The sequence below is a fragment of the Schistocerca piceifrons genome, chromosome 10 (assembly GCF_021461385.2).
Source record: "Schistocerca piceifrons isolate TAMUIC-IGC-003096 chromosome 10, iqSchPice1.1, whole genome shotgun sequence".
Classification (NCBI taxonomy): domain Eukaryota; kingdom Metazoa; phylum Arthropoda; class Insecta; order Orthoptera; family Acrididae; genus Schistocerca; species Schistocerca piceifrons.
Window position 1 is genome coordinate 2,096,947 of NC_060147.1, and position 12,083 is coordinate 2,109,029.

The 12,083-nt window shown below is 45.0% G+C and overlaps 1 protein-coding gene across 3 annotated transcripts in view; it reads left to right on the forward strand.

Annotated features, from left to right (window-relative positions):
• LOC124718937 (pre-mRNA-splicing factor 18) overlaps window positions 1–12,083 on the forward strand; it is a 115,112-nt gene that overhangs the window by 22,470 nt on the left and 80,559 nt on the right. For all 3 annotated transcript variants that reach the window (XM_047244600.1, XM_047244602.1, XM_047244601.1), the window contains exon 2: window positions 2,675–3,090. In XM_047244600.1, coding sequence (XP_047100556.1) covers window positions 2,689–3,090 — 402 coding nt within the window. In that variant the 5' untranslated portion in view covers window positions 2,675–2,688. The remainder of the gene's footprint in view (window positions 1–2,674; window positions 3,091–12,083) is intronic.

Below are 12,083 nucleotides of genomic sequence, written 5' to 3' on the forward strand. Positions count from 1 at the left end.
GTGTCTCGAGTCTGCCATCCGAACAGCCTTTACCAAACGGCAACACATGGTTGCTGTCCTCTTTGACTTATGTAAAGCATACGACACGACTTGGCGACATCATATCCTTGCCACATTTTCTGAGTGGGGTCTCCAGGACACGCTCCCAATTTTTATCCAAAATTTCCTGTCGCTCCGTACATTCCGTGTCCGAGTTGGTGCCTCCCATAGTTCCATCCATATCCAGGATAATGGAGTCCCGCAGGACTCTGTATTGAGTGTATCACTATTTTTAGTGGCTGTTAACGGTCTATCAGCAGCTGTCGGGCCCTCTGTCTCACCTTCTCTGTATGCAGGCGACTTCTGCATTTCGTACTGTTGCTCCAGTACTGGTGTTGCTGAGCATCACCTACAGGGAGCCATCCACAAGGCGCGGTCAGATTCCAGTTTTCAGCTGCAAAGTCGTGTGTCGTGCACTTCTGTCGGTGTACCGTTCATCCGGACCCAGAACTTTACCTTCATGATGATCCACTCATTGTAGTGCAGACATATCGCTTCTTAGGACTGGTATTCGACGCTCGATTGACTTAGCTCCCTCATCTTCGTCAGCTTAAGCGGAAGTGCTGGCAGCACCTCAATGCCCTCCGTTGCCTGAGCAACACCAATTGGGAGGCAGATTGCTCTATGCTGCTGCGGCTCTACAGAGCCCTTGTCCAATCCCGAATTGACTATGGGAGTGTGGTTTATGGTTCGGCAGTGCCCTCAACGTTGCTTTTACTCGACCCTGTGCAACACTGCGGGGTTCGACTGGCGATGGGAGATTTTAGGACGAGTCCGGTGACTGGCGTACTGGTGGAGGCTGGAGTCCCTCCATTGTAGATCGGACGTGCACAACTGCTTGCCTGTTATGTAGCACACATTCGTAGTTCTCCTGAGCATCTGAATTACCGTCTCCTTTTCCCACTTACGGCAGTCCATCTCTCACATCGGCAGCCCAGGTCGGTGCCAACGATTGCAACTCGTGTGGGATCCCTTCCCTCTGAACTGGAGTCCTTCCCTTTACTACCTCTACTTGCGGTCCGATCACGTACATCTCCACGATGTACGCCTCGGCTGCAGCGTTGTCTGGAACTTTCACGTGGCCCTAAGGAGTCCGTTAACCCTGCGGCTCTCCGCTGTCACTCCCTCTCAATTCTTGACGTGCTCCAGGGCTCTGAAGTGGTTTACACCGATGGCAGACGGTGACATCGGCTTTGCGTATGTCCGTGGAGGACATATTGAGCAGCACTCCTTGCCAGATGGCTGCAGTGTTTTCACTGCAGAGCTGGCGGCCATATCTCGTGCTCTCGAGTACATCCGTGCATGCCCTGGTGAGTCATTTCTCCTGTGTACTAACTCATTGAGCAGCCTACAAGCTATCGACAAGTGCTACCCTCACCATACTCTGGTAGCATTTATCGAGGAGTCTATCTGTGCCCCGGAACGGTCCTGTCGTTCGTGTTTGTCTGGACCTCTAGATACGTCGGAATCCCAGATAACGAACTTGCCGACAGGCTGGCCAAACAGACGATGTGGAAACCGCGCATTCTGTCTTATGGCACAGGTTTTTCAGGCTTTGGGAAATGAAATGGCATAACAGTACGCACAACAAGCTGTGTATCATTAAGGAGACGACAAATGTGTGGAAGTCTTCCGTGCATTCCTCTCGCAGGAATCTGTTGTCTTCTGCCGGCTCTGCATTGGCCATAAATGGCTAACGCAAGGTCACCTACTCCGTCGCGAGGACCCACCTCTGTGTTGCTGTGACTCCTAAATGACAGTCGTCCACCTCTTGCTGGACTGCCCACTTTTAGCCACTCTTCAGCGGTCTTTTAACTTTCCCAGCTCCCTACCTTCGGTGTTGGGCAACAATGCCTCACCAGCAGCTTTTTTTTTTTTTATCCGTGAGAGTGGGTTTTTATACTTCTATGTAGGTTTTAGCACACATCCTTTGTCCCTCTGTGTCCTCGACCCTTGTGCTTTTTTTTTGGGTGGAAGTTTTAATGTGTTGCAGACTGGTTGCCTTCTCCTTTTTATTCTCGTTGTCAGCCAGCCACTGTCATCTGCTTTCTTGTTATACTCTCTCCTGTTTCTAGTGTTTCTGTTGTTTTCTTGTCTGCTTTTGTTCCTTTGTGTGTTTGTTGCCTTACCTTTGTTCTAGTGGTTTTTTCCTTTCATTCCATTTTGTGTTATACGTCTCGTCCATTTAATTCTCACACTTGCAGCATCGTTTTATTAGGAACAAGGGACCGATGACCTCGTAGTTTGGTCTCTTTGCCCCGCTCTTTTAAACCGACCGACCGACTGAACCTCGAAGCAGGCCGCTCTTCAGTTTGTAAAATGAAATTTAGTCTGCGTATTGGTGCAATGTATCACGTGCAGTGCAGTGGACAGTGGCTAGTGGTTTTCTTACGTAGATGTTGATGTAGATCTAGACACGTATTTGGAGTAAATTTAGAAGATTCAGTTATTCAGCTTATTGTCGAATAAGGAAATGATCTTTATTCGGGGAACCGCCTCGAGTGCTTTAATTAGATGTTGTTCTATCCAGACTGTATCGTATGCTGCAGACAGACCTCATAAGAGTTAAAAAATAATATCAATCTGCTATTTTTGTAAAGCATTTTAAATAGAATGCTATTTCTCTTTTTTTCAGATTCACGTATAAAAATGTTGAATATCCTGAAAGCAGAGATAGAGAAAAAGCGTAAATTACTGGAGGAGAAAGAGCTCCTGAAACCGAACAAGAAGTACTTCAAGCGGGCAGAGCTGGTTGCCAAGGAGACGGAGGAGTACCGCCGCAAGTGCGGCGTGGGCGGCAGCGAGGAGGCGGAGCGGCAGTCGGAGAGCGAGCAGCTGGGGGCGGACTCCCGAGACGGCGACCTCACCGACGACGGCGTGCCGACGCTGCCGCGCAAGGAGGTGGTGCGGAGGCTGCGCGAGCGTGGCGAGCCCGTCCTCCTCTTCGGGGAGACTGAGCTCGAGTCGTTCCGCAGGCTGCGGCGCAGCGAGATCCTCGAGCCGGAAGTCAACCGCGGGCTGCGTAACGACTTCCAGGAGGCACTCGAAAAGGTCAGATCTCCGACTCGCCGTTCTCGTGGCCTTTGTTTCGGAGACGGGTTCAACTCGTCTCTCTACGCTACTCTGCAGTGTGCCGTTCCCTTCGTGTATGTGTGACTACTGTGCCCTACACTGATTTGAACCTAATTATTGTGTCGGAGCCTCAGTATCCCTCTACAATATTTGTCCCCCACAGTCCCCTCAGTTACCAAATTGACTTTTCCTCGGTGCTCTGTTGTGTGGCTTATTATCTGTTCGTACGGTCTGTACCGTAAAGCTCTTTGCTTCCCGAATAAATTGAATACGTCTTTGTTTCTTATCCCCTTTGCCCGTACCACCTCTGGCATTTTTCTGTAACATCACATTTCAAAAGCTTCTATTCTCTGCTTATCTGTGTTGTTTACGATCCACAGTTCAATCCTGACACTACTCACCTTGTATATGTTTTCACACGACAACTCCTAAAACTTAAAATTTGTGTTCAGTGTCACCACATTTATCTTTTTCACGCTGTTGCTTTCTGCATTCGATTGATACCTGTGTTACAGCACGTCGACTACCTGATATGTTGTAAAACATTGCACATAACAGTGGAATTCTTCCAGGGCTCGTACGTCGGGTTCTGTTGGTGACAGAAAGATAGGGTCAAGTGTCCTGGATAGCCCTCGGGCTAAGGGCCTTTTGTATACTCGACAGGAGGATCGTTTCGGTGTCACTACACTACAGTATGGAATCAAAGTTTGAATACTACCCACTTCCCCTGCTCAGGGAAATGGAGCAAATCGATTGGCTCTTTTTTTTCATTTGATATTGTCCGTGGTGGGCACTGAGGGGCTTCTGGAGGCACCGTTAGTTCACGGGCAGTACCTTAGAAAAACCTTTTGTGTACCGAAACTGAGTTGCTCATTCTAAGATAGCTATGCACAGCAGAAGACTGAAATTTTTATGATACATTCCTAAGAACCTGATCCCAAACAGCCTTAAAAATTCTCACATAGTTTCACAGCTACCCTACCTGCAGACGTACAATCTGATGTGAGGAGATACATAGTTTATAAAGTGAAATAGTGTGGAGAAATATGCTTTAAAGTATCTGTTATCAGAAGGGTTCTAGGAACTCCACGTTCTAGTAGCGAAGCACGTGCAAAATTTTTGTGCTCGTGAAATCCTGTCTGAGGTGCAAAATTAGTTGTGCAATATTTCAATTTCAAATAAGGTGAATTATCAAAATTTTACTGACCGACGAAATTCTTTTCATACAAGTGACATGCTACGGCAGGGAAAAGGAGGGAACAATTGAAAAAATTACCTTATCGGAGCACAGAAAAGGTGACCGAAAAGTAGAGTACCGGCTGTCACAATTTGCCTTCCTCGACAGCTTTAAAAATGTTCTCCAAAGTTACGGCACACAAACACATTCGTGCTTTTTTGTGCCGAGATAGGAGGAGACGGGGCAGTGGGAAAGAGGTGGAAAAGTAGTAAATACTGCGAGACAGTAGACAGTCGTCGCGGTATAGAAAGAGCGGAGGAGACGGTGGCAGTGCGAGAGGTAGAGAGGAGTCGGGGTGCGGCACAGTGACAGAGTAAGAGTAAAGCGGACAGTGCCAGTGGAAGAGGAATAAAGAGAAAGAGAAGGAGAAAGTGAAAACGGGCGAGAGCCAGTGATAACGAGAGACGGAGTCTACGACAGTGACGGCGAGGAAGAGGAAGAGGAAGAGGTGACGACGGTAGGAAGGGAGGGATGAGACGGTATCGGTAAGAGAGAGCAAAAGGGAGAATGTGGCAGTGAGAGGGGACAGGAGGAGTAGGACAGGACGAAGGGAACTGTCGCCGTGAGACGGGAGGCGGCGACACACACAGTGAGTGGGGCCCAATGAGGGAGTGAGAAAGAGCGAGTGGGAGTGGATGGGTCTGAGCGACTTGGAGCAGTGGACTAGTAGGTGTGAGGGGAGCTTGTGGCAGTGAGAGGTGAGTTGCACATTAAAAAATATGTTCATGTGTCAAAATTTTTGGGAAAATTTTTAAAGGTGCCAAGGAAGATAGAATTAGGCAGCTGGTACCACACTTTTTTGTCGGAGTCTTTTAAACGGGAGCATATTCGCTTTTTTGTTCTCCGATAGAAGCATTTTTTGGCTGGTATCCTCTACACTTGTGTCACCAGTTATTTTGGTACCCAAATTTGCTATTGCTTGCAGCATCTCATTTCGTAATCTAATTGCCTCAGCATCATCCGATAACTACTGCAGCCCACTACCGTACTTAGTTTCTGTTCGACATTTGACCTCTCTTCGAGACACTGGTCTTCCGAGTTTTCGTTAGCTCCGACACGTACAGTGTCGTCGGCAAACTTTAAAGATTGTATGTATTCTCTCTGTACTTTAATTCATTTCCCAGACATCTCACCAGTTCCCTTTACAGCTCACTCAGTGCACAGACTGAATGATGTGTGGGATAAGCGACATCTCTGTCCCACTCGTATCTAAACTACTACCTCCCTTTCATCTCGTCTGACTCCTAAACTGTTGTCTGGTTTCTGTACAACTTACAGATAACTTTTTGGTGGTGTTATATATCTGATAACTTTCGAATGTCAGAGAGTGTGTCCCAGTCGACATTGCCAAATATTTTTTCTACAAAAACTTCTGATGCTTTTCATTTGGGCCTGCTTAGGACTATGGGGTTTGTTTTGACTCCCCACACAGGTCTTCTATTAGCCCAGAAAGCTTTCATTTTCTGGCTGCAAGCAAGCTTCCTCTTCTCTGTCCATTTCAATCTGCTGATGTCTCTGCTCATTCTGCTTGTAAATGACACTGAGGATAATCCTTTGAACCAGTTTTTTACAGTTTCTTGTGGGATTTCTAGTTGCTTTAGGTCTGATTTCACTGTGATGATCCTTTTGTTCTTTGAGGGCTTCCCTCTACTGTTGTGGTGAAGATCCTGTTCATATGCATCAAAATATCTGCAGAAGATCTGTCACTTTTTCCTCTAGATGTGATTATGTCTTCTTGGAGACGGTACAGTTAATTGTTGTGTGTGATCCTGTAGGTGCCGTCCTCTTTTCTTATCGGCCCTATTTTTTTCCATAGGATTTTCCATTCCTTGAGCTCCCGTTTCCTGAGTTGACACTACCTGTTCAGTAGGAGCCATTCAGAGATGGGGCTCCTTACTACTGAGTTGTAATGTTTGAGTTGAAGTTTCTTGGAATGGTGTCTGGAGAGGTAAATGCTCTTGCAAGAGTGGTAGACCCTCTCCAACTTGGGACATGTGGCGTCTGTGACCAAGTTCTCACTCTTATTTTCAGAAATCAAATCCTCTAAATACTTGACCCATAGACTGCACAAATGGTTGTACCCTCTAATGGAACTGCAAATGTAGGTTCCCTTAATGTTAGTCACGAACAAACTTTTTTGTATACTGCCCCACGTGTCGGTCGTAGCTGCTATGCTGTGGAGATGCTGAAGTTTGTTACTAGCCTCCTGTATATTGTCGGTTAACAAGACGAGGTCATCTGCAGTGGTTAGACAAGGCACATTGATGTTTCCTTTTTCGTATCCAATCTCTGTTCCAGTTCCCGACAATAGTATGTGAGTCTGTTCCCAGATAATTATCTCCAGTACACAAGTGAAGAATATGGGTGAAATGTCACTTTGTCTAACTCACATTTGAATGGTTAAACTTTCAGAGAGCTCACCTCTAAATTTGACTTTGGAGATGGTGCTCCTCAGAAAGGCCTGTACTACTCTAGTGCTCTCCTGACCCGAGCACAGTTTTTGTAGGATGAAGATCAGGGTCTGCTTGTCTGTCGCATCATACATACCTTTTGAATGGCTACCCGGGGATGTCTGCCACGACTTCGGTGTGAAAAAAGTAAGGATGGTCTCAATCTGCATCTACGTGTACGTAGATACTCTGCAAGCCGCCTTACAGTGCATGGCAGGGAGTACTGTGTACCATTACTAGTCATTCTCTGCCCTCTCCCACTCTAAATAGAGCAAGGGAAAAATGACTGTCTGTATGCCTCTGTACAAGCCCTAATTTCTCGTATCTTATCTATCTTATCAGTTCTAAGCAAAGAAGGGAAAGCAGAAAGGTGGAAGGAGTATATAGAGGGTCTATACAAGGGCAATGTACTTGAGGACAATATTATGGAAACGGAAGAGGAGGTAGATGAAGATGAAATGGGAGATATGATACTGCGTAAAGAGTTTGACAGAGCACTGAAAGACTTGAGTGGAAACAAGGCCCCGGGAGTAGACAACATTCCATTAGAACTACTGACAGCCTTGGGAGAGCCAGTCCTGACAAAACTCTACCATCTGGTGAGCAAGATGTATGAGACCGGCGAAATACCCTCAGACTTCAAGAAGAATATAATAATTCCAATCCCGAAGAAAGCAGGTGTTGACAGATGTGAAAATTACCGAACTATCAGTTTAATAAGCCACGGCTGCAAAATACTAACGCGAATTCTTTACAGACGAATGGAAAAACTAGTAGAAGCCAACCTCGGGGAAGATCAGTTTGGATTCCGTAGAAATATTGGAACATGTGAGGCAATACTGACCCTGCGGCTTATATTAGAAGCTAGATTAAGGAAAGGCAAACCTACATTTCTAGCATTTGTAGACTTAGAGAAAGCTTTTGACGATGTTGACTGGAATACTCTCTTTCAAATTCTGAAGGTGGCAGGGGTAAAATACAGGGAGCGAAAGGCTATTTACAGTTTGTATAGAAACCAGATAGCAGTTATAAGAGTCAAGGGGCACGAAAGTCAAGCAGTGGTTGGGAAGAGAGTGAGACAGGGTTGTAGCCTTTCACTGATGTTATTCAATCTGTATATTGAGCAAGCAGTGAAAGAAACAAAAGAAAAATTCTGAGTAGGTATTAAAATCCATGGAGAAGAAATCAAAACTTTGAGGTTCGGCGATGACATTGTAATTTTGTCAGAGACAGCAAAGGACTTGGAAGAGCAGTTGAACGGAATGGACAGTGCCTTGAAAAGAGGGTATAATATGAACATCAACAAAAGCAAAACGAGGATAATGGAATGTAGTCGAATTAAGTCGGGTGATGCTGAGGGAATTAGATTAGGAAATGAGACACGTAAAGTAGTAAAGGAGTTTTGTTATTTGGGGAGCAAAATAACTGATGATGGTCGAAGAAGAGAGGATGTAAAATGTAGACTGGCAATGGCAAGGAAAGCATTTCTGAAGAAGAGAAATTTGTTAACATCGAGTATAGATTTAAGTGTGAGGAAGTCGTTTCTGAAAGTATTTGTATGGAGTGTAGCCGTGTATGGAAGTGAAACATGGTTGATAAATAGTTTGGACAAGAAGAGAATAGAAGCTATCGAATTGTGGTGCTACAGAAGAATGCTGAAGATTAGATGGGTAGATCACATAACTAATGAGGAGGTGCTAAATAGGATTGGGGAGAAGAGAAGATTGTGGCACAACTTGACTAGACGGAGGGATCGGTTGGTAGGACATGTTTTGAGGCATCAAGGGATCACCAATTTAGTATTGGAGGGCAATGTGGAGGCTGAAAATAGTAGAGAGATGAATACACTAAGCAGATTCAGAAGGATGTAGGTTGCAGTAGGTACTGGGAGATGAAGAAGCTTGCACAGGATAGAGTAGCATGGAGAGCTGCATCAAACCAGTCGCAGGACTGAAGACCACAACAACGACAACATCTTCTAAGTCCTTGTGCGCAAAGTATGTTGCCGACAGTACAATTGTTTGACAGTCAGCTTCGAATGCCGGTTCTCTAAATTTGTCAGTATTGTTTCTCGACATGATTCCCGTGCTGTGTCGTTCGTATGAGAATCTGCCCAAAGGCCAAGTGATGGCGTTTGTACGATCTTCCTGCGTGAACGATTTCTCGAACAGCTGCCACTTCATACTAGTCAACAAGGGACCAAATAGAAGTCTCAGACCCGCGTATCGATTTTACTTACGACCAGAATTTCCTCAGGTTCTTAGCCAGACTTTTGCTAAGGCATGCGGTGGTAGTTGTTGTATGCTTCGTGCATACATCTTTTCACAGGCACACAAAGCTCTACTAACCTTTGCCTGTCATTGTTTGTGCGTTCTCTTTTCAACTGAGAGTCCAACAGCCTCTGCTTCCTCAGCATTTTCCGAGTTTCATTATTAAACCCTGGAGGGTCTTTTCCATCCTATACCCATTTACTAGGCATGTAATTCTTCAGACCACGATTTACAGTCTGCTTAAACTTTGCCCATAATTCCTGTACGTCCATGTTACTGGAACTAAGTGATGTCAGTTCAATGTCTGAGTGAGATGCTAACAACTGCTTATCTGCTGTATTTTGCACAAACACTCTCTTAGCACACGTTTATTAACGTTTGTAATCGTAGTTGCTATGATGACATCGTGATCACTAATCCCCGTTTGTGCACTGACACTGTCGATAAATTCCATCCCATTTGTAGTGAAGAGGTCTAAGATATTTCCGTTATGTGTGGGTTGCTGAGCTCGAGGCAGTTCTCAGAAAACCTGTTCAACTGTATTTTGCACAACTGTCTCGTCTGCAGCTGCCACAACGAATCCGTAGACATCCCAGTCTATACTAGGTCTGCGAAAGTCACCTCCGATTAGTATTGCACGATCCGGGTATTTACTCGCTACTGACCGTAGACTGTCTTTGTACGATTCTAGAACTGTCACAGCAGAGTCAGGTGACCGGGTAAAAAAATCCAACAGTTAACTCGATTCAAATGCACCTGTTATACACGACCAGATAACTTCGCTGTCACACTCGATTTCGACGTCGATAGAGAGAATATTTTTGTCAACTGCAGTGAACACTCCCCCTCCTGTGGTCTCCAATCTGTCTTTCTGATATACATTCCGTGACTCGTTAAGTATCTCGGAGCTTTCCACTTCGGGTTTCGGCCAGCTCTCTCAATCCCGAGAACAATTTGAGTGTGAGAACTTTCCTGGAGGCAGTAAATTTGGGAACTTTATTACGAATACTTTGACAGTTTACTGATAAAATTTTGAGTCATTGTTTTGGATTTGCTCTGTGCAAGATCCGCTAGGGAGAAAGCTTTAATAATACGGATTCTTGTTTCTTTCAACTGTTCCTCGAGTTGAGTCGTAATGTCATTATTGCCCTACTTATTCTTTGGAACCCAAACTGATCCTCTCCCGGGTCAACTTCCTCCATTTCTTCCTTAATTCAAGTTTAGCAACTGTGCCTTATTACACTAACACTTTGTTAATTCCCACATGTCAGAAACTGCCTTCTTCAGTGTCGGTGTTACTACCTTCTCCCTGAAGTCTGACAGCCCTCGCGCAACCTCGTATGTCCCATGTACTCGGTGTAACACTTCAGTCTCTGTCCTTCAGAGGTATTGAGATCCCTGCTGAATCGACCGTCACCTATTACGTCTACCTTGTTTCGACTTCTCCATCTTGCTGTTGTTGTGGTCTTCATTCCAGAGACTGATTTGGTGCAGCTCTCCACACTACTCTATTCTGTGCAAGACTCTTACCTCTGAATAACTACTAAAACCTTCATTCATTTGAATGTACTTACTGGATCCATCTCTCGGTCTCCATCTCCAATTTGCTGTCCCGTATCGAAACAATATTTCTGATGGATTGCAGCGTTTAGTACTGAATCTGTGATGAGGAAGAAACCTTGTGGTCTTTCCTGTTCGGTTTGAACTCTGGAAAATGTACAGAGAGTGGGAATGGTAGTCCAAAATAATCTGCTAGGGGAGAGGCCGTATTGCTGGGAATGTCGTGTTGTTCGCTTCGTCAAATCTCACGTAATAATCTCAGATTTCACCTGTACAAAATAATGATTGTCCAGCAGCTAATTCAAATGGATTTTGAGCAGTGCAGAGCTTTTTGTGGTGTAATGGACACGATTCTTATTGAAGATGCGATTGTCCCAGTATTCGTGTTCTATGAAGCCCATTTTCATCTGTACGATTATCGGGTGTCAGAGAACTCACACGAACTACACAAAAAACCTCTCCACAGCTCAAAAGTAACAGTGTGGTGCAGTATTTGTGAGACAGGGATTGTTGGGACCTTACTTTTTTGAAGAGGGAGGAACTGTAGTTACTGTGACATCAGCACACTACGTCAAAATCCCAAACAACTTTCTTCGTCGACGACTCGAAAGGCGTCGAGTGAGTGTAAGAGAAATGTGTTTACGACAGGACGATGCCGCAGATTATGTGGCGAGAGCACCCGTGGAAGTGGTTCGACAGATGTTCCCCGAACGTGTCATTTCACTATACGGTGATGTTCCTCGGCCCCTACACTCGTCCGATCTAGTGATCTCTGACTTCTTTTCGTGGGGCTACTCGAAAGTGAGAGTGTACGTAAACGAGACCCACGCTATTGGTGACTTCGAGATTTCCGTTCGTCAGGATACTGAATCTGTGCTGGATGAAATGCTGGAGGAGCCTTGTGTAACCTAATTGAGGTAGATTTTAAAAATGCAATTAAAGTACTATTAGCAAATGCAAGATTTTTCAAAATAAAATCACGTTTCAGTTATTCAGCAGTGAAAAACGTGCATTTCTTCTGCTGTACCCTGTATGTACAGGGGTGGCAAAGTTAGAATACCAACACACCCAAACAACGGCCTACTCAGAGTTCGTGGATTGATGCCACACGTCAGTCTGACAGCCCACTTATGGACTAAATTCTTCTTCGCGAGTCTATTGAACTGCTCCTCACTATAACACCAAATGAGAGAGAAAGTAATGAAAGAAAACAAGGCTTCGTACTTCTGTGTGAGAGACAGTCGAGATCATCCGTATAGTGAAGTTAGCAGCATTCAGTCCCTTCTCAAAATCTTGAACACAACACTTCCAAGAACACCTTCCATCTACCGCCCATTCGAAGAATTGAAAAATGATTGACTGTTTCATCACTTTGAGGAAATAAAATGGTCTGGTTTTTTTTTTTATTATTATTTTTTTTTTTTTTAAATAAAAAAGGAGTTCCATGCCAGAGAC